The 27890-nt window shown below is 39.3% G+C and overlaps 1 protein-coding gene across 1 annotated transcript in view; it reads left to right on the top strand.

Moving 5' to 3' along the window:
- RTF1 (RTF1 homolog, Paf1/RNA polymerase II complex component) overlaps positions 1 to 27890 on the top strand; it is an 85827-nt gene that overhangs the window by 12192 nt on the left and 45745 nt on the right. The window contains exons 2-4 of the mRNA XM_037834265.1: positions 4139 to 4249; positions 11501 to 11648; positions 13621 to 13825. Coding sequence (XP_037690193.1) covers positions 4139 to 4249; positions 11501 to 11648; positions 13621 to 13825 — 464 coding nt within the window. The remainder of the gene's footprint in view (positions 1 to 4138; positions 4250 to 11500; positions 11649 to 13620; positions 13826 to 27890) is intronic.

Genomic DNA, 27890 nt, shown 5'->3' with positions numbered 1-27890 from the left:
GCAAATCTTGTCTTCACTGCTCCCAAAGTCCTTCCATTTGTCTCTGTCCTTGTTGCTGCTCACCTTATCCAGGTCACCCAGAGCCTGAGACAGCTGTGGATTCTTCTGACTCCTCTCTGCGTTTTGGTCCTGGCCCCTCTAGTCTCTTGTTCGTCTGTCAGCCTGAGTGCTCTTTTAAAAACCCACAGTGGTTTGGGGTTTTCCCCTGCTTAAAACCATTCGATAGCATCCCACAGCCTTCAAATAAAAGCCATACTCTACACCCTACTTTATATATCTTAGAATGATCTGGCTTCTTATCTCTAAACCCACCTTATTTTCCATTCTCTCTTGCTTGCTAAGCTTCCATCCCACTGGCTCTCTTGTAGTTCTTTGACTAAGCCAAGCTGATGCCAGCTTTAGGGCCTTAGCTAGTCCATCTGGAGGCCTCTGTCCAGAAAACTGGACTCTCCCCTTTCCTCCCCTAAAGTTTCTGATCTTAGTCTAAATGCTGTCATCTCAGAAAAGTTTCTTTATTGCAGATAGGTCTCTATTCATTTGATTCATTTCCTTCTTAGCACTTACCTTAGATGTAATTATTTGTGGGGGTTTTTTCCCCTTGTTTATTGTCTGAATCCCTCATTTGATTCTAAATTCTGTGAGGTCAAGGACCTTGTATCTTTTCTTCGCTACTGCTCTGTGAAGGCTTGATACATAATAGGAACTAGTAGTGGGTGGCAGCTGTTCCAATTTTTGCCTGAGACTGAGGTTTTTCCCAAAATGCAGGACTTTTAGTGCTTACACCAGAACAGTCATGGGCAAACCAGGATGGTTGGTAACTCTAGTTGGTAGTAATTAGTTACATTTGTGGAATATATTTGTGTTATATTTGTGGAATGAATAAATGAAAAATAGCCCAGCATCCTAATTAGCTATAAAACCAATGACATTTATCTATATAGACTTTTATTCTCATTTTCTGGGTTGCAGAACCTGTATCTCCCTTTTAAATGATCTTGGGAAGTTTGATTAGAGATGAAATTGAATTTCCTTTAAATAAGAGGAACTAAGTTGCTTTATTACAGGTTGATCCTGATGTAACGTAACAAAAATACACTGAATAATGAGGTAGAGGAAATGAAATCTTAAGGTTTGCAAGTCTTCACATATTGACAGATTTGAATTCTAATCTTAACCAGCATAATTCTATTTTAATAAACATCACCTTAGTGAAGTTAGAGTATTTTAGCCTCTTAGTGGTCTAATTTAATGTCAGAGGTGTTCAAGAAACTGCTCTAGAAGTCAGATGTTTGGTCTTGACCCAGCCATACCTATAGTATGTTGGACATTGGCATTACTGTAAGCATATCTTTAGTTCAGCTTAAACTTCAAATACCATGCTGGCACCCCACACTGCCATTCCCCTAGAGGAATGTTGAGACAAATAGGGAAAGTTTTCACTGGATGAGATGAATTGTGGGAGTGATGTGAGAGAGAATCACTGGAACACAGAACTGTTGCCTCAACCAGTGTGGACAGTGAGGTGGGCTGGCAGGAAAGAGCTGCAGTTGGACCTACTCCCTCTGCATGCATCAGTTATAGACTGGCTTTTTTGAGTACAGGTGTTGGATAGATCAACCTCTGTAAGTAACAAATCTGATGATCTCTTCATGTTGGAAGGTCCTTTGGGTTGCATGCTGGTCTATTCACCTGTACTTAGGAGCTCTGGGTAGGTATAAAGGACTTAAGTATAAAGAAAAGCCTTGCCATGAATTCCCCTAGTGGATTTCTGTACAATTCCCAAATTGTGGAAAGGCTGTCTTTCACACTGTCACACTATCTCCAGATTATTATTAATATGGTTTTTAATGTAGTAGTAGTGGAAGAGGATCTCCTTATCAGATGCAGTTGTTTGTTGATGGAGAGTTATTTGCTAGGGTTTTATGTAGAGTGGAACCTCTTTAAAAGGAAGGCAGTACTAACATCTCAACACTTTTGTTACAGTAACTTTTAACAGGCATTTACTGCTTATAATTTTTCAGGGAAGTTTATTTTTGATTGAGCCAAATCCTGGTTTTAATGCATTAGTATAAAAAGAGGAGTTCTAGTGCATTTGTGAACCTTAAAGGATCAAGGAAAAGATTGTGTATCAGACAGCTTTCTAAATTTTTAATAAATTTGCATTAAGGTAATGGGGGAAAAAGGGTAATAGAAATAAAAGACCATAAACAAATTACCATGCAAACCAGCACTCCTACTCCTAAATATTTACCCAAGTGAAATAAAAACTTATGTTTATACAGAAACCTGTACATGAACATATAATTGCCAAAAAATTGGAGATAGCCCAAATGTCTCGACTGATAAATGGTACATTCATACAATGGATTACTACTTAGCAATAAAAAGGAATGAACTACCGATGCATGCTGCAGCATGGATGACTCTCAAATGCATTATGCTACGTAAAAGAAACCAGACTCAAAAGGATACATACTTTATGATCTCATATATTTGGCATTCTACAATAGGCAAAACTATATTATGGACAGAAAACAGATGGTGGGGGGAGGGGTATGAGACGCACAAGGGAATTTGGGGAGATGATGGAACTGTTCTCTATCTTGATTGTGGTGATCGTTAAACAACTATCTGTTGAACTCATTAAAAAGGATAAAATTGACTGTAAATTATGCACAATTTTTTAAAAGGCCACAAACATACAAATATTGCTATAATTTGCATTTCGCCTGTGGGAGTCACAGTTTTGTTTTGAAAAGATAGTGTTCTGGTCTTCAGCCTTTCCAGGAAGTTGGTTGTTAGTTCTCTAATGAAATGAGAAGAGTGGCATTTCATGACTGCTTATGAAGAAGAGAGAGTGTCAGCTGTTAATCTGAGAAGGTCATTTTCTCTTTCTGGCCAAGGAAGGTATACTCCTAAAATAGAAAGAGACTAGAAGAAGAAAACAGATACTTTTTTTTTTTTTTTTTTTTTTTTGGTAGCAATCTGGTTTTTAAAATCTGTCTTGGCACTTAACCTGTAATTGTCTAGCACCATCACCAATAAGGAATAATACTAGTAGTATTTATTAGTTGTATTTTCTCTCTCTCTCTCTCTCTCTCTCTCTCTTTTTTTTTTTTTTTTTTTTTTTTTTTTTTTTTTTTTTTTTTTTGGCAGAAGGGTAAAATATTTTAAACTATTAAACCATGACTGAATTAGGAGTCAGAATTGTAACTGTCCAGGTTGGGATCCTGCCTCTACTATAAACTAGTTGTGTTACCTTGGATAGTTTACTTAACCACTCTGCGCCTCAGTTTCTTTATCTTTAAATGGAGATAATGATACCTACCTTTTTTAGGTTCCTGTGAAGATTAAATATTAGATGTTTAGAAAAGTACCTGGCATCAGTATAATTGTAGACGGGTATTGGTATTAGCAGAGAACAAGAACTAGAGCAAGTATCCTTTTGTTGCCTTTTTGAGTGACTTGGCTGAGTTGGGGAAAAGTAAAAGGGAGAAGGAAACCATGTTGCAAAGTGAATCCTGGTTGTAACCAAGGCTCTTTTATTAATGGCCCTCTCCTCTTCCTCTAATTTCCCTTAAATCACCAGGACAAGACAGAATTGATGATTGGGAATATTGGGGTTGTCAAATTAGGATTCTGTTGTAGTGACCAGCATACCTATTACTTGTTGTCAGATCCATGATTAAACACTGGAAATATTCACATCTTTTTTTTTTTTTCTGGTTTAAGCATTCAAAATATAAAGTGACCTAAGAAACGTGTAGTTTCTCAATAAAATCAGCTTATTCAAACTAGCCCTGCAAATACCAATTTTGCCATGAGTTATAAGAGGAAAGGTTGGAATATTAGCTATACCAGCTAGAACAGATCCTGAGAATCAGTATTTCTGTAGTTTAGAGAAGAAATGGTGACCAGTTGGGGGTAGCCTCCTGTTCCATCTTCCAGTCACTTTTCCATTTCGAATCTACTAGAAATACTGGCAGTCAGCCTGTTCACATGATAAAAATCCCATAATGATGTCCTTGGTTGAGAGCACAAAGATATAGAAGAGATCTAGGTAGGGTGGGTATTTTATTATTCTCGAATATTCCTTCTCTGTTGAACAAAACTCATGTGACTATTTCTGCCCCGTTAGGAGCTCTTGTCCCTCGCGAAACGGAAACGCAGTGACTCTGAGGAGAAGGAACCGCCTGTGAGTCAGCCTGCAGCCTCCTCAGACTCTGAGACATCTGACAGTGATGATGAGGTGGGTGTAGGGGCTAGGGCTGTGGGACAGATGGATATCTGAGGGTTTCTGGAGTGGTGACTCCTAAGCTCTCTTTTCACTTAAATGGAGACCTACAACTAAGGTCTATGAGAACTTGTTAGGGAAGGAAAATTGTGCAAGGGAACCTCTTGAATTGTCGTGTTCAGTTTACATTGTTCCACTCATCACCTAGTGGGTGCCTTTGCAGGACGTTTGTGGCTGTTCTTTAGTCTTGTGTTTTCAGCCCTATTGCAGCAGAAGGGGCATGTTAGTCATCATCGGTCTCTTACTTTTTCTAAATCATCTTCTTTTTAATCACACTTTCATATTAGAAAAGAATTTCTACCCAAATGCCATATTTCAGTGGGAAATACTTAATGAAACAAGAAGCTTTCTGTGGGAAGACTGATTTGTCATTCTCAGAGGCTGGTGTTAACTTTCAAGGGGAAAATGCACCTGTTCATTGTCTGACTGAAGGGTTACTTTCCTAAATGGCTCACTAACAAAGCAAGGCCCTAAAAGATTAGGGACTTAATAGAAGAGGTGGATGAGGGGAAAGGTGTTTAAAACACTGCTGCATGCTCCTTGCTTGATTCAAAATACTTTTTTTTCCCTGAGTAATTTCTGGAGAGCAACTGGATAGCACCTTTGTGTTTAACCTCTTACTCTGCAGTCCAGGAAAAGACTTAAGGTGTGTACTTACTTTTTTTGAAGTTCCACTAAAGTAAAAAAATAATAATAAAATTAAAATGCTTTTTGTTGTAATGAAATATAATTAACAGCTAGAAGGGTATTTACCAGCCCTTTGCATATGCAAATTGGGAATGATTGCATTCTGATTGGCCAAAATGGTGTTCTCTTAATCTTAAGTCATTTAATAGACCTAAAATTGCTTTCCACAGCAAGAGGGAAAGACTATGTGGGTTTTATTCTTTTGTTTATTTTTAATAGAGGAACTTTAATTCTTCTCAAATTGGTAAAATAACCCACTCTGTTGGAAAAGCAGTGGAATCTGTGAAGCAATTTTTTTTTCCTGTTGTTTTTTAATTGCATAGGCAATAAGAGAAAATCTTGAAATAATTCCCTTTCCCATCATTCCTGCATCAGCTGCTTTTATTTTTCATACTTTAAAAATCAGTTACTGTGGGGTTTTTCCTCCCAATATTCTGTTAAGTTTGAATTTTTGTTGCCTCTAGAATACCCTGTAACATGTTTATGATCTTTGCAGTTTCTTAAGGTACAAGCAATTAACTGTGCTTTGAGGGATTCCAATTCTCCTCATTCCTGTCCTTAGGTCAGAGTCCTAAGTATGCAGTTACTCTAGCGAACTCCCTTCATCCTCTTTAGCTGCTTCTACCAGCAGGGTAGAGTTGTGTCACCTCCACAGCATTAGAGCAGCCTGATACTTACGGTAAAATAGATTTGCTACCCATAAAACCATTACAGCTTCACGTTTCCTTTTTCACTTTTTAAGATGGTGCTTTAACCAAATAAAAAAGGTCCCCACCTTAGAAGACTACCCAGCTATTAGTGTACCTAATAGGCAAGTTGCACCCTGCCCAGTTGGGAAATAAGACTAAGTGACTCCCCTACCACAAGATTCTTAGCTCTGGCCACTGCTTTCCAAGCTCCAGCACCCCTGGCCCCAGCCCCCCAACTACCCAGGCTTGTTGCAGTGCTTTACTCCAGTCTTCCCACTCCCCCTCCACTGGGAGTACTAGCCTTTATATCAAGGCCATTCTTTCACCTGCATCATCACTCTTTAGCCCAAGCTAGTAGCTTAACACAAAGCACCTCAAAGTTACAGGGAATATTTCATTATTCTGAGCAATTAAGAAAATAACTATTAAAATCTTTTTATAAAAATCCTGCCAGCCACTAGAGAACTCACTGGTATTATGAACTCAGATTTGTGGCTGCCATAGATTCATTTTAGAGTGGATAGGGGGCTTGTGAGCGACTTTTTGGTTATAAAATTTGAGAGAGAGAGAAGCTCTTGCTTTTTTCTCTCATAAAGAATATTCATACATCTTTCTGGGTAAAAATCACATACTAAAATAATTTGCTATGTCTTCCCATTTCTGCTATGGCTTTTGTGTCTTTATTATCTACAAACCAGCCTTTAAGAAGTTTGGTTGTTTAAGGGATGATTCTCAGTCAGATGGAGCCTACTTCTACCAGAAGCTACTCTTGGATTTTTCCAAATATGCCTCCCAACACTTTCCCCCTCCCACCTCCTTTGAAATTTATTGCCATTAGTGAGCCATCAGTACAGGTAGCAGTATATTCAGTCCTCAAATTTGCTATGACAGAAAATTGCCTAACCAACTGAGTTAAAGGTTGATGAGCACTTTTTTGTATGGAGAGATGGGCATTTGATTTTGGCAATCAAAATTGTATGAAGAGACAGGCAAGAAGATATCTAATTAATTGATGGGGAAATGAAGAGAAGTTATGACAGTTTCCTATCTAGAAAAAAGTGGGTGTGCTCGACATTAAAGTCTGGTTAGGGAGGGTATTCCATGTATAGAATCTTTGCAAGGGGAAAACTGAGGTTTAATGAAAGAGAATATATTTGTATATTATTTTGGGTGAGTGAGTTATTTTTATTGGTATTTTCATTGACATATCAAAAATATGAAAATAACCAGGCTTTCTTTCAGTAAGGTTTATAATGACCAAACCTGGGAAATCAGGAAGTACATCTCAGTGGGATAAGGTCATAATGCTCTTGTGGCACTTTGGCACTGTCATTTCCTGTCTCTAAAGGCATTTGGTGGGAGAGGGAGCATCAAGGGTGCAACCAAGAATGATAGGGAGGAAAAAGAGCAAGGTTAGGAGGAAGAGAGTTGATGAGATGAGGTAAAAATGGCAAAAATGAAAGAAGTATTTTTTAGAAGGAACAAGGCCCTGAATCAGGTAGTTCAGAGTTCTGTTTTAAAATATGGTAGAACATAGAGAAACGTATAGCAACCAATTGAAGGAAGCCTGGATTTTCACTTGTTACCATTAAACATCATGTTGGATACCAAGAAAACACTTTTTGTTGTTGAAACTTGGATATAACTATATTAGGAAAAGTGAGGATATAGCTCAAGTATGCTGTAATTCTCTCTAAGTAGAGATTTATTATTTTTAAAAGCTTCATGTATAGTCTTGTTTTCAGCATTTTTGAGAAGTAGAAGCATTTGGCCCAGCACTTGTTACACCTGTTTATTCTTCCCTAGAACTTTTGTCAGCCTTCCCCAGTTACAATTATGCACCCCCCACCCCCAACTTGCCTTTTTGAAGACTCGGATCTCTTTTTGCATTTCTTCCTCTCCATTTTTTTCTACTTTATTTCCTTCTAAAGCTTCTTCATTCTCTTTCTCGTGTCTCATCTGATCTCTTGGGCTCTCTCACTTTGATCTAGTTTTGCTACTATTCACACTCAGTGTTATCTTTTGCTGCCTCCAGTATTTTTATTATTAGAAAAAGATTAGTAGAACATTTTTAAAAAGATGCAGCTTTTACTTAGAAATTTATTTAATAATAACTTTTCCAGGGAAATCAGCTAGATAGCCAAGAGAATTTTGTAACTGCTTTACCATACAGGTAATACATAATTAACACATGTTCCAATTAAGGCCATCACTGCTAAACTAATATTTTCCAGTAAGTATATTGGTTTAGTAAGTTTTCATACACCCAATAACTCTGGAACAATGTGTTCCACATAGATAAATTATCCCAGAACTGAAACTAAACTCTAAGTGTAATGTAGAAAACTACACACACAGTAGCTTTTCTTGCTGATTTAAAGTCACAATTATGAATGGCAGTTATGTATGGCTGTGTGGTACTGCTTTTTACAGTTTTTCTTTCTCTTTTGTCGCTGTAAGTGAGAAATGGCTGGCATGCTTGTTCCTTAGTAATGTGCTCTACTTCTTACTTCCTGAATTGATCTGTTCTGGGGGTAGAAAACCAGGGAACCTGGTAGAGTTTAGGTTGGAGTACTCTACTTTAGTACTTGAGCTTAGTGACAGCCATTTGGATTGCTTACAAGCTTTATCTTTACATACTTCTTAGTTCTTGACTATTTAGATAACTATACAGTAGCACCTCAGTTATCTAGATACATTAAAATCTCATCAAAGAATTTGGAATAATAAAGCCATTTTCATGGACCACTTGCTTAAACTTACACACAACAAATTCTGACACTTCCTACCAAACAGTGCAATGCAGTATTAATTATATAGTAATTATATTTTGCACTGTCTTGTATCACTTTTTTCACTCGTTCTTTTGTCTCCATAATCAGACAGTTGTCAAAAACCCTTCTGGTAATTGCTTTGACTCAGTACAGCATACAACTATAAAACTCCAGCGGGTCTTAGAGATCATCTGGACTCTTATTTCACAGATAAGAAAGCCATCTTAAAGAGGTTTTGATTTCCTTTTCCCTTCATAAAATAGTACCTTGATGACTTAGTTTACTTGAGCTTCCATCATAAACACCACAAACTCATTTTATCTTAAACAGCAGGAATTTATTGGTCCACATTTTTAAGGCTAGAAGTCCAAAATCAAGATGTTGTCAAGATGCTTTCTCCTGGAGTCTGTATGTTCTCGTGCTGGACACTGGCAATCCTTGGGGTTCCATGGCTCGAATCCCTACCTTGTGCCACATGGCAATGTCCTCTCCATTCTAGTTTCTGTGACTTCTGGGTGTTCTTTACAAGTCCTCCAGTTCTGGATTAAGAACCCCTCTCCCCCATTCACTTAGGCCATGCCTTAACTAAAAGTAACATCCTCAAGAGGTCCTATTTGCAATGGGTTCACACCCACAGGAGTGAGGATTAAAACAAAGAACATGTCCTCATTGGGGTACATAATTCAGTCTACCATACTTACATTATATAGAACTTTATGGTTTTCTGATGTACTTTTACAAATGATATCTAAACTTCTCTTATCTTTCTCCTTTGAGTCTCACATTATTCTTATAGGTGATCAAGGCAGTGACAGACCCTACTGAGGCAGCCTCATGAGAGGTGAGGTAGCATAGCTTTATCATCTAATCTCTTTTGAAAATTATTGGAAATAAAAAAAAAATTTAAAAAAAGAGGTTCCCCAAGCTCGGGTTTAGCTCAGGTTTAAACCAAAGCATCTTATTTTCTTCTGTTTTTTACCCTTTCCTTTACTCCCTCCCCTCCCATCAAGAGACATCATAGACTATAAACGAGAGACATTTGCTAGGCTCAGGTTGAGGCAGATTAAAATAGATAGAAGGTAGAAGGATAAGGAAATCAGATAACTTCCTAGAACCTCCTGAGTTGGATTTACTTGTGTGACCTCACATACCTTCATAAACTCTTTATTTTTCCTAAGGAGTCTAGTTTGGCTCTATTGTACATGAGAAATCAAAATCTATAGGCAAAAACAGACCTAGCCACTCTTGATACACATGTCACCCTGATAACTCATCCTTTTTGCTCTCAAGCTCTTTAAATTCTCATTGGGTAGAAATACAGAGGACCAAGAGACTCTGTTTGGAAAAGGTAGTTCGTGCCCCCTTTCATAACCAACAAATGAATATCAAGTTTCTGTTATGTGCATAGTTGTGCTATTTCTTGTAACAAGAGCCAATGCAAAAAATATTTTATACATGTTGACTCTAGTAATATCTGTACTGTTAGCATAGAAAGTTAGTGTATTTTAGCTTAGTTAACTAAAAAGTTGAACACTTTGGTCTCTTTGGGATTTCCTTCAGACTGGCCTAAAAGTTATCTTCCTTAAATAATTAGAATTTGAAATGGTTGACAATTCAATTTTCAAAGAGAAACCTTAGGATTTCTATTGAGATAATGATCTAGGTATTGAAAGGTTAACGTTTGAAAAGTAAATTCGCTTATAAAGAGAAGTCATTCTAGAACATGTGGCTGTTTTATTTTCTTTTGTCTTTTCTATTTAGCTTTTCAGTTCAAAAATAAAGTGGCAATTAAAATAACCAATAATAAGTTAAATTGAATATCAGAAAATTAAAATAAACCATTTCACAATATTTTCAAGCTAAACTAGCAGATTGTGGTTCTTGAAAAATACTTCAGATGGGAATTTTCTAAGATGGAAACCTCTTTAGAACTACCATTACCCTTCCTTCCTTTTAAAGAAATCAATAAATTTACTTGTGATCTTAGTGAGAATAGGAGGTTAATTTATCATCCCATTATGGAAGATGCCAAAACTTTGTGCTTGTAAGTGTTAGATATAAAAATTTTATGTAAATACAATTCAATCCGTGAATCTGGCAAGATGAAGGTTCTTTTGTACAGTATATAAAGTAAAGTTCCCAGGTAGTGGTTTTCACCTAAAATTATTTTCCCATATTGATAAATTAAAATACCAAAGGAATGTGGCTTATTGTAAATAAATAGTCTTTGTATATTTAAAAATGCAATTATATGATGTTTTTAGCCTTGTAATTAACATGCTTGATGAAGATGATTTTTTTGACCTTAGGGTAGGTGACTGTATATTTGCCTGTTACTTTGATGCAAATTGCAGGTTCTTCATGTTTAGACATACAACATCTCCTGTGTTTGACCCAGTTTAAACATTATGTTGTAATGAAATGTATGCAGATTTTTACAAAGATACCCATATATTTAGATATACTTAGTGGTCTCTGGCTTTACTTTCTGCCTGCTTGGAGTTGATAACAGTGCCACCATCCATGCTACAGGTGACCTTCATCCCTTCTTCCTGTGCTTTCTGCATTTTTCTCTTGGGAACAAGCTTTATATCCTGACTTCTTGAGACCCACTCAAGAATTAAACCATGCTTTGTGTACTGAAACCCAGACATACCAATCTTTAGCACTTACTAATCTGTCTGCCACAGAAAACATTAGAAGCTGTTTTCTCTTACAACTGAGTTTTAGTTAACTCATTGACTTGCCATAAAGTGATACCTTTATTTTTCTTTTGATTTTCTTTTGTTTTTCTTCATTGATTAAAATTTATGTGTTTATTATATAAATTATCTACTATTTCTAAGAAACTACAGAATAAGAAACCAGATGTTAGGGAGTTTTAACCAAGGTCTCAAAAACCCATATCATTCTCTATATAAAGTGTATTTGCTCAAAGAAATACTGACTCTTATAATCATTGTGATGAACTACTGAGATTCAGCTCTTGACTTTTCTAGCATTCTCCAATGAAATACCTATTCCTAATTGTTTTCCTTTCTCTTTTTCCCTTGTAGTGGACATTTGGGAGCAATAAAAATAAGAAGAAAGGAAAAACCAGAAAAATAGAGAAGAAAGGAACCATGAAGAAACAAGCCAACAAAACTGCCTCCTCAGGTAGTTCGGACAAAGACAGTTCGGCTGAGAGCTCAGCCCCTGAGGAAGGTGAGCCACGCAGTCGGAATCTTGTCAGGTTGAAGATGCAAAGGCAGAAATGGGGAGGAAAGGTGCTTGCATTATGAAATGACCTTTGCTTTTAGAACAATAGTCCGTAACTTTTTTAATTCTTATGGATCCTTTGAGAATCTGTATAAAACAAGAAAAATGCATGCAATTTCAAGGGGTTGGTAAGATCCCTGAAACCCATCTGTAGAGCTCATGAGGAGTCTCTGCATTGGAGGCTCAACTCATTTTACCCTGACGAGTGTGTTAGCTGAGTGCTTTCTCTTCTCCTTTTATTGGGTTGGTCTGACTAAGGAGAGAAATCATTGGGTTAGTTACAAAACTCAGTAGAAAATTTTCTTTTGAGATCAATTGCAGAAATTTTTATTAAGACTAGTTTGAAAAGTGAACTTATTCTAGAACTAGAATGATGAACTTTAAGTTTCCTTTAAAAATGACACATATACAAACGGCTAGTACAGAATTGACCTAACCTGGTTTTAAGCACGTGCTTCAGTGAGTGTTAGCTCAACTGAGTGAAGCACAGTTTTTGTTAAATATGCTGATTTAGCTTAATACTTATTAATAATGTACACTGTCTTTTTCCATACTACCCTTTGTCCTGTCAGCATCTAGTGTCTTTAGGAATTCATTGAGCAGTTTAATGGTTCATTAAAACACTATTTCTTAATGCCAATTAATAACTGCAAAAGAAATGATAGAGTTAGAAAATTACCATTTTCAACCATTATAGTAGTAATTTGAGAATCATCAATAAGTATTAAAACCATTGGGTGAGAGTTTGTGGGGAACGAGATGCTTTTATATAGTCTCAAAACATCTCCCCATAATTACTTACTAACTACAGAGGGAAAAAGGTGCCTTTACAAAAGAGAAACCTGAGGGACACTACCTTAACCAAGTGATCTAAATTAATATCACTTCTAATGGGACAAAACACGGCAGATGCTTCCTGATATGACAAACTGAAAATGACAGAATCACTTATGTAGTTCTCTTGCCAAAAATGCATAACCTGAATTGTTTCATGTCAAAACCAACCAACCCACTCTAATGGGGGTACATTTGATAGCTGTGACTATTTCAATTAATTAAAAATTAATCTGGTTAATAAATCAAGTTCCTCAGTTGCTTTAGGCCACATTTCAAGTGCTCAGTAGCCACACATGTGGCTACTGGCTACTGCATTCAACATTGCAGATAGAGAATGTTTTCATTATCACTACAGAAAATTCCATCAGACAGTGCCGCTCTGTAAAACAGCGAGTCTGTACTGTTCAGAAATTCAGTGGCATAAAAGACAAAGAAAGGCTATTCTAGATTAAAACATACTAGAGAAGCATACCAACTAAATACAATGTGTGGTCCTAGTTTGGATCCTGAAGGAGTTGAAACGTGGCTGTAAAGGATAGTATTAAATACGAACAATTGGTGAAGTTTGAATATGGACTGTATGTTAGATCATGGTGTTGCATCAGTGTTAAACTTCCTGAATTTGATCATTGTATAATTAAGTTATTACGAGAATGTCCTTTTTAGAAGTATTTAGTAGTGAAGGGTCATGGTCTCTCCAACTTACTCTAAGTTGGTTCAGAAATATAAATAAGAATGTACACATTGTTTTATATATGTAGACAGAGAAAGTAAATTTTCATTGTTAACAAAGGGTGAATCTAGGTAAAGGATGGATAAGAGTCAAAATATTCCTGCAACATTTTTCTGTGGGTCAGAATTTTTTTCAAAATAAAAAGTTGAATTAAAAATAATGAACTGGTTTCTTGTTCCAGCCTAAACTTTGCTAACCTTTGTTTGCATTTACCAAAGGAAGACCAAGGAATGGTCCCAAGGGCATTGAGATGGCACATATACCACTTTATATCAACCTTTATGGAGTTACCTGTGGACTCCGTCTTCTGTAACTTGCCCTAACCTTGTGTTTGGGCCTTGGTTGCAGGAGAAGTGTCAGATTCGGACAGCAACAGCTCCTCCTCCAGCTCAGATTCAGACTCTTCCTCAGAAGATGAGGAGTTCCATGATGGCTATGGAGAGGATCTCATGGGAGATGAGGAAGATAGGGCCCGTCTGGAACAGATGACAGAGAAGGAGAGAGAGCAGGAACTATTCAACCGCATAGAAAAAAGAGAGGTGTTGAAAAGAAGGTACGGTTGTGACTACCTTACAACTATTCTTTTTACATCTTGGCTTCATCACTTCCCCTCCCCTTCATATCTGACTTGTATGTGGAGACTGGCATTTGAAATTTGATTGTTAACATAATGAGAAGTAAATGATGTTTAAATGATCACATTTATTTTTCACTCAGTGCCATTGGCTTTGTTAAATGTGTATTATTTACAAGGTGTCTATAAGATAGGATTCATGTAGGTTATATTATCTTCTTTACAACAACCCTATGAAGTTGGCTATACCATGTGTGATGGTTAGGTTTATGTGTCAGCTTTGCCAGGTGATGGTTTCCAGGTGTCTGGTCAAGCAAGCACTAGCCTAACCATTACTGCAAGGACATTTGTGGCTGGTTAATAAACCAGAATGCTGGTTTATTAAATCATGAGTCAGTTGACTGCACCTGTGACTGATTACATCAACGAAGGACGTGTCTTCCGCAATGAGAGAATTCAATCAGCTGGATTTAATCCATTCAGTTGAAGACTTTTAAGGAAGAGAGAGAGAGGACCTTCACTTCTTTTGCTAGCCAGCAAAGCATTTCCTGAGGAGTTCATTGAAAACCTTCATCGGAGTTGCCATTTTGCTGCCCTATAGAATTTGGACTCGTGCATCCCCACAGTTTCATGAGACACTTATAAAATCTTATATTTACAGATATCTCTTGTTGATTCTGTTTCTCTAGAGAACCCTAACTAATACAGGTTGGTACCAGGGTGGTTCTTGAGAAACAGAATCTTAAAATGGGCTTTTACAGTTGGTTTTCTACTCTGATTAGATTCACAGGCACTAATGACTCCATTTCCAATAATCAAGATGGCACTGACAGTCCATGGCATGAGTTGGCAATGGAGATATGCAAAATATCACCATTTGATTCTCCTACTCATACTCTTGTATGAAGCAAGGCTCTGGGTGACAGTGTTTTTGACACCTTTAACAGAGTTTTGCTGAGTTAAGAGGTATGATGTTGGCTGGGTGCTCTTAGATACACTGAATAAAGTTATAAGAGAAAGGGATGAGCTAAAGGCTTCAAATTAGAAGCTTAAGCTCCATATGACAGATGTAAAGATTTCTATGTGTGCCCTGAAAGAAGATATTTCCTTTGGCTGCAGACTTGAGATTTCTGAAAACCAGACCCAAAGCCCTGTTGTGTGAATAGCAGATTTACAATGTAAACTAAAATCTCAACCTCACAGGGTTTCTGCTGTTTAAGTAGAGGCATTGATTGGAAAACAGTAAGATCCTGAAGCTTGGAATGGGGACATATGGATTGACAATAGTGGCAGTGAGGACATTGGAACCCTGGATTCTGCTGAGTCTTTGGTAGACATACCTGTAGTGGACTGCTTTGAGGAAACAGCCGTCCGTCCCCCCACCCCACCCCAGTCTGCCCTGAAGAGACAGCTACCCAACCTCCAACCTGCTTTGAGGAAACACCTTCCCGACCTCCAGTCTGCCCTGAGTAGCCTACCATCCAACCTCCACCTAAAAAGATTAACCCTTCAGTGCCTGCTAAACCTATAATCACCTCCCCTGAGGAAGCAGCCCTCACTCCTCTATCTGGAGAGATTAATCCTGTTTCACTGGATGAAACTGCAACAAAATGTCCTGAGGTAAATGGCTTGAGGGACACTTCTAATTCTTTTCATGACCCATCCCACCACCAGTCTTTGCCTCAAGACCTATAACTAGACTTAAGTCCCAGCAGGTCCTGAAGAGTGAGGTACAAAGTGTGACCTATGAGTACAGTATAGTCTAAAAGAACTGCATGAGTTTTCCAGTTTATATAGACAGAAATTAGGGTAATATGTGTGGGAATGGATATTAAGGGTGTGAGATAATGGTAGAAGGAGTATAAAGTTGGATCAGGCTGAATTTATTGATATGGACCCACTAAGCAGAGATTCTCCATTCAGTGTTGTAGCTCGAGGGGTTAGAAAGGGCGTTAACAGTTTGGGTGGTTAAAACTGGCTGAAACATGGATCAGAAGGTGGCTGACATTACCTGAGGTTGAAATGCCAGAACTGCCCTGGTATAATGTAGAGGAGGGGATTCAAAGGCTTAGAGAGACTGGAATGTTGGATTGGATTTATCATGGAAGACCTGCTCTCACATCCCCGGAATGTCCAAAGGCCACACCTTTTACCAGGACTGTGAGGAATTTGTGAAACTAGCTCCATCATCCCTGAAGAGCTCTGTAGTCACCTTTCTCTATAGGTCAGATATTACTGTGGGAACTGCTGTCACTGAGTTTGAATCCTTAAACACAATGGGGATAATCGAGCAATCGCCAAAGACAAAGTGGATGTGGCTATCGTAATGGAAAACAGGCTCAAAGCAACAGTCAAAATAATTGATTTGCAGAGCCTTATGGCATTGGCTAGTAGATCATGGAGTAACAAGAAGCAAAATAGATGGGCAGTCTACTAAATTTTTTTTGATCTTGATAAACAGAAGAATTCTAGTTCAAGTGAACAGAAGTCTACTTTGAATTACAAAAACAGCAAGTCACGGCCCCTTGATTCCCATGCTTGAAACAGTTTACAGACCCAGAGCCCCTTGAATGAGGGGAAGGCCAAGTACCCTTGGGGAAGGACTCTGTTACACTACCAAAAATTTATACTGTTAATCTTCCTCCCAGCCTTCCCCAGGCCTTTTATCAGGGTAACTGTGCATTGGGATTAAGGAAATGGTCAGATATTTTGTGGATTATTAGACACTGGTTCAGAAGTGACATTAATTCCAGGAGACCCAAAACATCACTCTGCTCCATCAGTCAGAGTTGGGACTTAAGGAGGTCAGGTGACCGATGGTTTAGCTCAGGTTCGTCTCACATTGAATCCAGTGGGTCCCCGAACCCATTCATGTTTAGTTCCCCAGTTCTGGAATGCATAATTGGAATAGACATTCTCGGCAACTGGCAGAATCTTCACAGTGGTTCCCTGAATTGTGTTGTGAGGGCTATTATGGTAGGAAAGACTAAGTGGAAGCCGCTAGAACTGTCCCTGCCTAGCGAAATAGTGAATCAGAAGCAATACCAGATTCCTGGAGGGATTGCAGAGATTAATGCCACTCTTAAGGACTTGAAGGATGCAGGGGTGGTGATGATTCCCACCACATCCCCATTCAACTCTCCTATTTGGCCTGTGCAGAAAACAGATGGGTCTTGGAGGATGACTGTGGATTATCGTAAGCTTAACCAGGTGGTGATTCCAATTGCACCTGCTGTTCTGGATGTGGTGGCATTGCTTTAGCAAATCAGTACATCCCCTGGCACTTGTTATGCAGCTATTGAGTTGGCAAATGCTTTTTTCTCAATAGCTGTTAGTAAAGACCACCAGAAACAGTTTGCATTCAGCTGGCAAGGCTAGCAGTATACATTCACTGTGCTACCTCAGAGTTATATCAGCTCTCCAACCCTATGTCATAATATTGTCCTCAGGGCTCTTGATCATTTCTCCCTCCCATGAGACATCACACTGGTCCATTATATCGATGATATGTTGATTGGACCAAGTGAGCAAGAAGTAACAACTGCTCTTGATTTGTTGGTAAGGTAATTGTGTGTCAGGAGATTGGAGATAAATCCAACAAAAATACAGGGGCAATTTCTAGGTGTCCAGTGGTGTGGGGCATGTTGAGATATCCCTTCTAAAGTGAAGGATAAGCTGTTGCATCTAGCCCCTCCTACAACCAAAAAAGAGGCACAACATGTAGTTGGCCTCTTTGGATTTGGGAGACAACATATTCCTCATTTGGGTTTGCTACTCTGGTCCATTTACCAAGTGACCAGAAAAGCTTCTAGTTTTGAGTGGGGACCGGAACAAGATGAGGCTCTGCAACAGGTCCAGGCTGCTGTGCAAGTTGCTCTGCCTCTTGGACCATATGATCCAGCTGACCCAATGGTGCTGGAATGTGGCAAATAGAGATGCTGTTTGGAGCCTTTAGCAGGCCCCTAGGAGAATCACAACACAGGCCCTTAGGATTGAGTCTTCAACAGGCCATCCTCTGCAGATAAACTACTCTCCATCTGAGAAATAGCTTTCGGCTTGCTATCGGGCCCTAGTAGAGACAAAATGCTTAACCATGGACCACCAAGTTACCATGAGACTTGAGTTACCTATCACGAGCTGGGTGTTGTCCAAGCCATAAAGTTGGGTGTGCACAGCAGCACTTCGTCATAAAATGGAAATGGTATATACGAGATTGGGCTCAAGTGGGTCCTCAAGGCACAAGTTAAGTTACATGAGGTAGTGGCCCAAATGCCCATGGCTCCCACTCCTTCCACCTTACCTTCTCTTTCCCAACCCACAGCTATGGCCTCTTGGGGAGTTCCTTACAATCAGTTGACTGAGGAAGAGAAAACTCCGGCCTGGTTTACAAATGGTTCTGGAGAATATGCAGACACCACCTGAAAGTGGACAGCTGCAGCACTTTGGGCCTTTCTGGGATTTCCCTGAAGGACAGTGGTGGGGGGAAATCCTCCCAGTGGGTGGAACTTCAAGCAGTGCACCTGGTTGTTCATTTTATTAGAAGGAGAACTGGCCAGAGGTGTGTTTATATACTGATTCATGGACTGTTGGTAATGGTTTAGCTGGATAGTCAGTGTTCTCATTTGCTAATGCTGCCATTTTGCAAAACACCAGAAATGGATTGGCTTTTATAAAGGGGGTTTATTTGGTTATACAGCTATAGTCTTAAGGCCATAAAGTGTCCAAGGTAAGGCATCAACAGTAAGGTACCTCCACTGAAGGATGGCCATTGGTGTCTGGAAAACCTCTGTTAGCTTGGAAAGCACGTGGCTGGTGTCCACTTGCTCCCAGGTTGCATTTCAAAATGGCATTCTCCAAAATGTTGCTCTTGGGATGTTTTGTCCTCTCTTAGCTGCAGCTTCTCTTCAAAATGTCACTCTCAATTACACTCTGGTCCTTCTGTCTGTAAACTCCTTTATATGACTCCAGTGATCCAATTAACACCCACCCTGAATGGGCGGGTGTTCTAGTTTGCTAATGCTGCAGAATGCAAAACACCAGAGATGGATTGGCTTTTATAAAAAGGGGGTTTATTTGGCTACACAGTTACAGTCTTAAGGCCATAAAGTGTCCAAGGTAACACATCAGCAATCGGGTACCTTCACTGGAGGATGGCCAATGGTGTCCGGAAAACCTCTGTTAGCTGGGAAGGCACGTGGCTGGCGTCTGCTCCGAAGTTCTGGTTTCAAAATGGCTTTCTCCTGGGACGTTCCTCTCTAGCAAGCTTGCTCCTCTTCAAAACGTCACTCACAGCTGCACTGAGTTTCCTCTCCTTGAGCCAGCTCATTTATATGGCTCCACTGATCAAGGCCCACCCTGAATGGGTGGGGCCATGCCTCCACGGAAATATCCCATCAGTTATCGTCCACAGTTGGGTGGGGCGCATATCCATGCAAACAGCCTAATCTAAATGTTCCAACTTAATCCCCACTATTATTTCTGCCCCACAAGATTGCATCAAAGAATATTGCTTTTTCTGGGGGACATAATACATTCAAACCGGCACAGCAGGGTAACACCTCCATGGAAATTATCCAATCAAACATTTCACTCAAAGTTGATTGAGTCACATCTCCGTGGAAACAATCAGAGGATTCCAATCTAATCAACAGCAATACATCTGCCTCCACAAGATTGCATCAAAGAACATGGCGTTTTTGGGGACATAATACATCCAAACCAGCACAGTCAGGGACTTGGAAGGAACGTGATTGGAAAATCAGTGACAAATTTGGGGAAGAGGTATGTGGATAGACCTTTCTGAGTGGGCAAAAAAAAACATGAAGCAACTTGTGTCCCATGTGAATGCTCAAGAGAGGGTGACTTCAGCAGAGGAAGATTTTGATAGCCAAGTGGATAGGATGACCCGTTCAGTGGATACCAGTCAGCCTTTCTTTCCCTAGCCACTCCTGTCATCGCCCAGTGGCTCATGAGCAAAGTGGTCATTGTGGTAGGGATGGAGGTTATTCATGGGCTCAGCAACATGGACTTCCACTCACCAAGGCCGAGCTGGCAACAGCCACTGCTGAGTGCTCAGTCTGCCAGCAGCAGAGTCCCACACTCACTCCCAGATAAGTCACCATTCCCCAAGGTGATCAGCCTGTTACCTGGTGGCAGGTTAATTACATTGGACCATTTATAATATGGAAGGGGCAGCAATTTGTGCTCACTGGGATAACATATACTTCAGATATGGGTTTGCCTTCCCTGCATGCAGTGCTTCTGCCAAGACTACCATCCGTGGACTTATGAAATGCCTTATCCACCATCATGGTATTCCACACAGCATTGCTTCTGACCAAGGAACCCACTTCACAACAAATGAAGTGAGGGAATGGGCACGTGCTCATGGAATTCTCTGGTCTTACCATGTTCCCCATCAACCAGAGGCAGCTGGGTTGATAGAATGGTGGAATGGCCTGTTGAAGACTCAGTTACGGCGCCAACACCTTGCAGGGCTAGGGCAGTGTTCTCCAGGAGGCTGTGTATGCTCTGTATCAGCATCCCTTTTATGGCCAGGATTCACAGATCCAGGAATCAAGGGGTGGAAATAGGAATGGCATCACTTACTGTCACTCCTAGTGATCCACTAGGAAAATTTTTGCTTCCTGTCCCTGCAACCTTAAGTTCTGCTGTTCTACAAGTCTTAGTTCCAAAAGGAGTGCTTCCACTAGAAGACACAACAATAATTCCATTGAACTGGAAGTTATGACTGCCACCTGGCCACTTTGGGCCTCTCATGCCTCTGAATCAACAGGCAAGGAAGGGATTACTGTACTGGCTTGGGTGATTGATCCTATCAAGGGGAAATAGTACTGCAACTACACGATGGAGGTAAAGAATGGTTTTCCTGGAATACAGGAGATCCCCTAGGGCATCTCTTAGTACTGCCATGCCCTGTGATTAAACTGCAACAACCCAATCCAGTCAGGGCTACCAATGGCCAAGATACTTCAGAAATGAAGGTTTGGGTCACCCCACCAGGCAAAGAACCATGCCCAGCTGAAGTGCTTGCTGAGGGTAAAGGGAAAATGGAATAGGTAATGGAAGAAATTAATAATAAATATGAACTATGACCACGTGACCAGTTACAGAAACAAGGAATATGATGATGGCATGAATATTTCCTCCTCGTTTTGTTATGAGTATGTTTTTATTTGTCCATGTTCTGGTTTGCTAATGCTGCCATTATGCAAAATACCAGAAATGGATTGGCTTTTATAATGGAGGTTTATCTGGTTACAGAGTAACAGTCTTAAGGCCATAAAGTGTCCAAGGTAAGGCATCAACAATAGGGTACCTTCACTGAAGAATGGCCAGTTGCATCCGAAAACCTCAGTTAGCTGGGAAGGCTGGCTGGTGTCTGCTGATCCCAGGTTGTGTTCCACTCTCAGCTCCTGTGCATTCTTCACAGTGTCTCTCTTGGCTGCAGCACCAACTTCTGTCTGTGAACTCTTTTTTTTTTTTTTTTTTTTTAATCTTCATTTTATTGAGATATATTCACATACCACGCAGTCATACAAAACAAATCGTACATTCGATTGTTCACAGTACTATTACATAGTTGTACATTCATCACCTAAATCAATCCCTGACACCTTCATTACCACACACACAAAAATAATAAGAATAATAATTAGAGTGAAAAAGAGCAATTGAAGTAAAAAAGAACTCTGGGTACCTTTGTCTGTTTGTTTGTTTCCTTCCCCTATTTTTCTACTCATCCATCCATAAACTAGACAAAATGGAGTGTGGTCCTTATGGCTTTCCCAATCCCATTGTCACTCCTCATAAGCTACATTTTTATACAATTGTCTTCGAGATTCATGGGTTCTGGGTTGTAGTTTGATAGTTTCAGGTATCCACCACCAGCTACCCCAGTTCTTTAGAACCTAAAAAGGGTTGTCTAAATTGTGCGTAAGAGTGCCCACCAGAGTGATCTCGGCTCCTTTTGGACTCTCTCTGCTACTGAAGCTTATTTCATTTCTTTTCACATCCCCCTTTTGGTCAAGAAGATGTTCTCCGTCCCACGATGCCAGGTCTGCATTCCTCCCTGGGAGTCATATTCCACGTTGCCAGGGAGATTCACTCCCCTGGGTGTGTGAACTCTTTTATATGACTCCAGTGATTCAATTAAGATCCACCCTGAATTGGGTGGGGTAACACTTCCATGGAAATTATCCAGTCAAAGGTCTCACCCACGGTTGATTGAATCACATCTCCATGGAAACATTCAATCTAAGGATTCCAACCTAATCAACACTAATATGTCTGCCCCAACAAGAATGCATCAAAGAACATGGTCTTTGGGGAGATACAGTACAGCCAAACTGGCGTAGTCCGTAAAGCAAATATTGTTGTTTTCTTCTCTGTCTTACCCCTGTGCCAGTTTAAATATATTATGTCCCCCCAAACGCCATTATCTTTGATGTAATCTTGTGTGGGCAGACTGTCATTGTTAATTAGATTGTAATTCTTTGAGTGTTTCCATGGAGATGCGCCCCACCCAACTGTGGGTGATGACTCTGATTGGATAATTTCCATGAAGGTGTTGGCCCACTCATTGGGTGGGTCTGAATTAAATTACTGGAGCACTATATAAGATCAGACAGAAGGAGCGAGCTTGCTACAGTCAAGAGGGACACTTTGAAGACAGCACAGGAGCTGCAGATGAGAGACAGTTTGAAGACAGCCGTTGAAAGCAGACTCTTGCCCCGGAGATGCTGAGAGAGGACAAATATCCCAAGTGCAACTAAGAGTGACATTTTTGAGGAACTGCAGCCTAGAGAGGAATGTCCTGGGAGAAAGACATTTTGAAACCAGAACTTTGGAGCAGATGCCAGCCATGTGCCTTCCCAACTAACAGAGGTTTTCTGGACACCATTGGCCATCCTCCAGTGAAGTACCCAATTGCTGATGTGTTACCTTGGACACTTTATGGCCTTAAGACTGTAACTGTGTAACCAAATAAACCCTCTTTTATAAAAGCCAATCCATCTCTGGTGTTTTGCATTCTGGCAGCATTAGCAAACTAGAACATCCCCTTATATCATGTGATATAAGCTGTATTGTTCATTTCACAGTATTTAAGTTAAAGGAGATCAAGTTTAAGAGTCCGTGTCACCCAAGGACTTGCACCCTATTCTCGAGAGATTTAGTGCATTTCCAGTTGTATGCAGGACAGCTGAGTATTGTTAGGTGAGATATATGTCTGCTATTGTTCTCTACTTAGAGATAAAGTATGGTTTAAAATGATATGTATAACTGACAGGTTGACAAGGGGTGGACTGTGATAGTTAGGTTTATGTGTCAATTTAGCAAGGTGATGGTGTCCAGGTGTCTGGTCAAGCAAGCTCTGGCCTGACCGTTACTGCAGGATGTTTGTGGCTGGTTAATAAACCAGAAGGCCGGTTTATAATCATCAGTCAGTTGACTGCACCCGTGACTGATTACATCAATGAAGGGCAGGTCTTCCACAATGAGAAATTCAATCAGCTGGATTTAATCCAATCAGTTGAAGACTTTCAAGGAAGAGAGACAGAGGACGTTCACTTCTTCAGCTAGCCGGTGAAGCGTTTCCTGAGGAGTTCATTGAACTTCGTTGGAGTTGCCAGCAAAGTGCTGCCTGAGGAGTTCATCAGACACCTTCATTGGAGTTGCCATTTTGCTGTCTGCCCTATGGAATTTGCACTTGTGCTTCCCCAGAGTTGTGTGAGACACTTTTATAAAATCTTATATTTACAGATATCTCTTGTTGATTCTGTTTCCCTAGAGAACCGTAATTAATACACCATGTTACAGAGGAAGAAATTTAGGCTTAAAGACATTAATTAATGGGTAAGCTCCATGAGGACAGAGACTTAGTGATATTCTCTTTTCTGTTCCTGGTGCCAAAGACAATGCCTGGCACATAGATATGCACTAAATTTGTTGAATGAATAAAAGAAGAAGCTTGTCCAAAATCATTTAGCTGCTAAGTGGTGGAATGATTTCAAACCTGTGACCATTTGACTCCATGAAAGGCATTGTGGTAACATCCCCTCTTGCTTCATGTTTCCTATTATTTTACCTGTTATGTAGCACAGGCACTGCAAGTCATAATTAAAAGTGTTTACGCAGATTGTTTATTTTTTTCAGGTAAAGATTGGTACATGATTTGACTTTTGTTGAGTAAAAAGTATGAAGAAATGATGAAACTGCCTTGATTTGAGAATATGCATTCACTAAGTTCTGAAAATAATGCACAAATACATTGAATAATATGTAAAAATTAAGTGAACAGTGTTTATATTTATTGCAAATTGACTTTAAATTTTTGAAACTTCTGTGTGGAAATAATTTTCCAAAGTTAGCAGAAATCCTAACAGAAGCATTTTTGGGGGCAGCATTTGGTTCCATTTCATCTCAGGAAATGTTTGTCCCTTCTGTAGACAATATTAAGTGTAGTGAATTATCCTAGTCAAGAATGTTTGGCTTTCTGTCCACAACAAGCCAAAGACATTTGTTTTGAATGTGAATGCTTCCAAGGTTACCTGTATTGGAATGAAGAGGACTTATACTGTGTGGGAGCTGCCAGATAGTTAGAGGTAATTTCTGAAATTTGTATTTTTGGACTGTGGGGAGCATAACATGAGGTTCTCGTATAAGAACATAGCTCAAGAGTAATGAATGGCTTGTCTCAAACTTTTTTTTTTTCCCCAGCTTATGTGACTGAGGCAGTTAACTGATCCAGTGAATTTTTTTTTTGCAACTGGAAGAATGTTTGGGGTGATGACAGTTAAGACCAAGGTTCAGAGCTTTACACAAAGTGAGATTTTTGTAGCTCATTTGTTTAGCTACAACACAGTACAATATAGCAACTCAGAAAACTCCATCTTCTCACACCTTATACCTCATTTAATCTTCATAATCTTTTTATGTAAGCACCGTTAGCATCCCCTCTTACAGTCAGCAGCACCAGTAGTGAAATGTAATTTTCAATTACTAGATACTTCCTGTGTTCTGGGGCTGCTGCTTTTTTTTTTTTCTTTAAGGTAGAGGCAGGCAGCATAGAAGCTAACATGTTGTGGAAAGAGCACTGGATTATCAGTGATAAGAAGGTCAAGGCTCAAGTTAGACTCACTGGCCAGATGAACTGAGTGAGTCACTTACCCTCTTCCTGCCTCAAATTCTTGCTCAGGGATTTTTGTATGCCTCAAGTGAAATGATACATACAAGGACATATAGCTATGTTTACTTTTAAGATAACTTTGAGATATATTTCACATTCACTCCTTTAAAGTGTACAGTTTAATGGATTTGTATAGTCTCAAGAGTTGTTCAACCATTGCCGCAGTCAATTTTAGAACATTTTCATCATCCTAAAAAGAAACCGTGTACCTATTAGTGGTCACTGCCCATTTCCCTAAAGCCCACCGACCCTAAGCAACAACTCATCTAGTATTCTGTCTCTATAGATTTGCCTATTCTGGACATTTCAGATAAATGGAATCATATAATATGTCATCTTTTGACTCTGGCTTCTTTCACTTAGCATAACCTTTTTTTTTAGAGAGAGAAGTTGTAGATCTACAGGGAACCCATGCAGAAAATAGGAGTTCCCATATAGCCCCCATTATAAACACCTTGCAGTAGTGTGATACATTTGTTAGAATTGATGAAAAAATATTATTATAATTATACTATTAACCATAGTCCATGGTTTACATTCGGGTTCACTGTGCTGTACTGTCCTTGAGTTTAAAAAAAATTTTTTTTAATCTAGTAACATATATAACCTAAAATTTCGTCTTTCAGCCACATTCAAATATATAATGCAGTTCCATTCACAATGTTCTGCTACAATCACCACTATCCATTATGAAAACTTTTCCATCACCCCCAATAGAAATGCTGTACAATTTAAGCATTAACTACCTCTTCCCTACCTCCCCACTCCCCAACCCTGGCCCCTGGTAACCTGTATTCTAGTTTCTGACTCTATGAATTTGCTTATTGTAATTATTTTATATCAGTGAGATCATGTATTTGTCCTTTGGTGTCTGGCTTATTTCCCTCAACATGATGTCTTCAGGGTTCATCCTTGTTGTCACATATGTGAAAACCTCATTCCTTTTTGTGGCTGAATAATATTCTGTTGTAACTTAGAATAACGTTTTCAAGTTCATCCATGTTGTAATGTGTCAGTACTTCATTTCTTTTTATGGCCAAATAGTATGCCTTTGTGTGGCTACACCACACCACATTTATTTATCCAATCACCTGTTGAGGGACATTTCGGTATTTACACTTTTTGGCTGTTATGAGTAATGCTGCTATGAACATTTGTGTACAAGTTTGTTTTTTTTTTTTTAATTCAATTTTATTGAGATATATCCACATGCCATACATACAGTCATCCATGGTGTATATCAGCTATTCACAGTACCATTATATAGTTGTGCATTCATCACCCCAATCTATTTTTGAACATTTTCCTTACTCCAAAAAGAATAAAAATAAGAATAAAAAATAAAAGTAAAAAAAAAAAAAAACCCAAATCATTCCATCCCCCCATCCCTCCCTATTTTTCATTTAGTTTTTGTCCCCATTTTTCTACTCATCTGTCCATACACTGGATAAAAGGAGCCACAGGGTTTTCACGATCACCCTGTCACACCGTGTAAGCTACATAGTTATACAGTTGTCTTCAAGAATCAAGCCTACTGGGTTGCAGTTCAACAGTTTCAGGTATTTCCTTCTAGCTATTCCAATACAATAAAACCTAATAAGGGCTATGTATATAGCGCATAAGCATGCCCTCCAGAGTGACCTTGACTCCATTTGAAATCTCTCAGCCATTGAAACTTTATTTTATTTCATTTCACTTCCCCCTTTTGGTCAAGAAGATTTTCTCAATCCCACAATGCTGGGTTCAGGCTCATCCCTGGGAGTCATGTCCTGCATTGCCAGGGAGATTTACACCCCTGGGAGTCATGTCCCATGTAGAGGGAAGGGCAGTGAGTTTACTTGCTGAGTGAGCTTAGAGAGAGAGAGAGGGCCACATCTGAGCAACAAAGAAATTCTCTGGGGGAGACTTTAAGGCACAATTATAGGTAGGCTTAGCCTCTCCTTTGCAGTAACAAGCTTCATAATGGTAAGCCCCAAGATTGAGGGCTCGGCTTACTAAACTGTTAGTCCTCAATGTTTGTGAGAATATCAGTAATAACCCTAGTGGGAAAGTCCAACATTTCAGCATTTTTCACCAGTTCTTCAAGGGACTCCCTGCAAATATTTTTATTCTCTGCCCAAATTACTTTGGGATGTATCTGTATTTCACACTAACCTGTACAAAACTACCAGATCTCACTTCCTATTCAAAGTTCCATGTAATTATGTGTTTGAATAAACTGACCGTGTGTATAAGTTTTTGCATGCACATAAGTTTTCATTTGTCTTGGGTATATAGCTAGGGGTGGAAATGTTTCCTGTGTCAAATGGTAACTCTGTGTTTGACCTTTTGAGGAACAACTTCCAGACTTTATTTTTTCTTTTGTTGATTGTGTTTTTGGTGTCATATCTGAGAAATCTTTGCCTAACCCAAGGTCATGAAGATTTACTTCTGTATTTTCTTTTAAGAGTTTTATAGTTTTGGCTTTTACATTTAGGCCTGTAATCCATTTTGAATTAATTTTTATGTATGGTCTGAGGAATGGATCCAGCCTTTTCTCTTGTGCGTGAATATCCAATGGTCCCAGCACCATTTGTTAAAACAACTGTTCTTTCCCAATTGAGTCGTCTTTGCACCCTTGTCAAAAATTACTTGACCATAAACAGATACATGGTTTTATTTCTGGACTCTCAGTTCTTTTCCATTGATCTATATATCTAGCCTTATGCCAGTACCATGCTGTCTTAATTACTCTTGCTTTGTAGTTATATTGAAATTGGGAAGTGTGGGTCCTCAAGCTGTGTACTTTTTTTCAATACTTATTTTGACTGTTGGTTCCTTGAATTTTAGAATGAG

This window comes from Choloepus didactylus, chromosome 4, assembly GCF_015220235.1.
Source record: "Choloepus didactylus isolate mChoDid1 chromosome 4, mChoDid1.pri, whole genome shotgun sequence".
Taxonomy (NCBI): Eukaryota; Metazoa; Chordata; class Mammalia; order Pilosa; family Megalonychidae; genus Choloepus; species Choloepus didactylus.
Note: the sequence above shows the minus strand (reverse complement) of the source record. Positions and strands in the feature narration are given on the sequence as shown.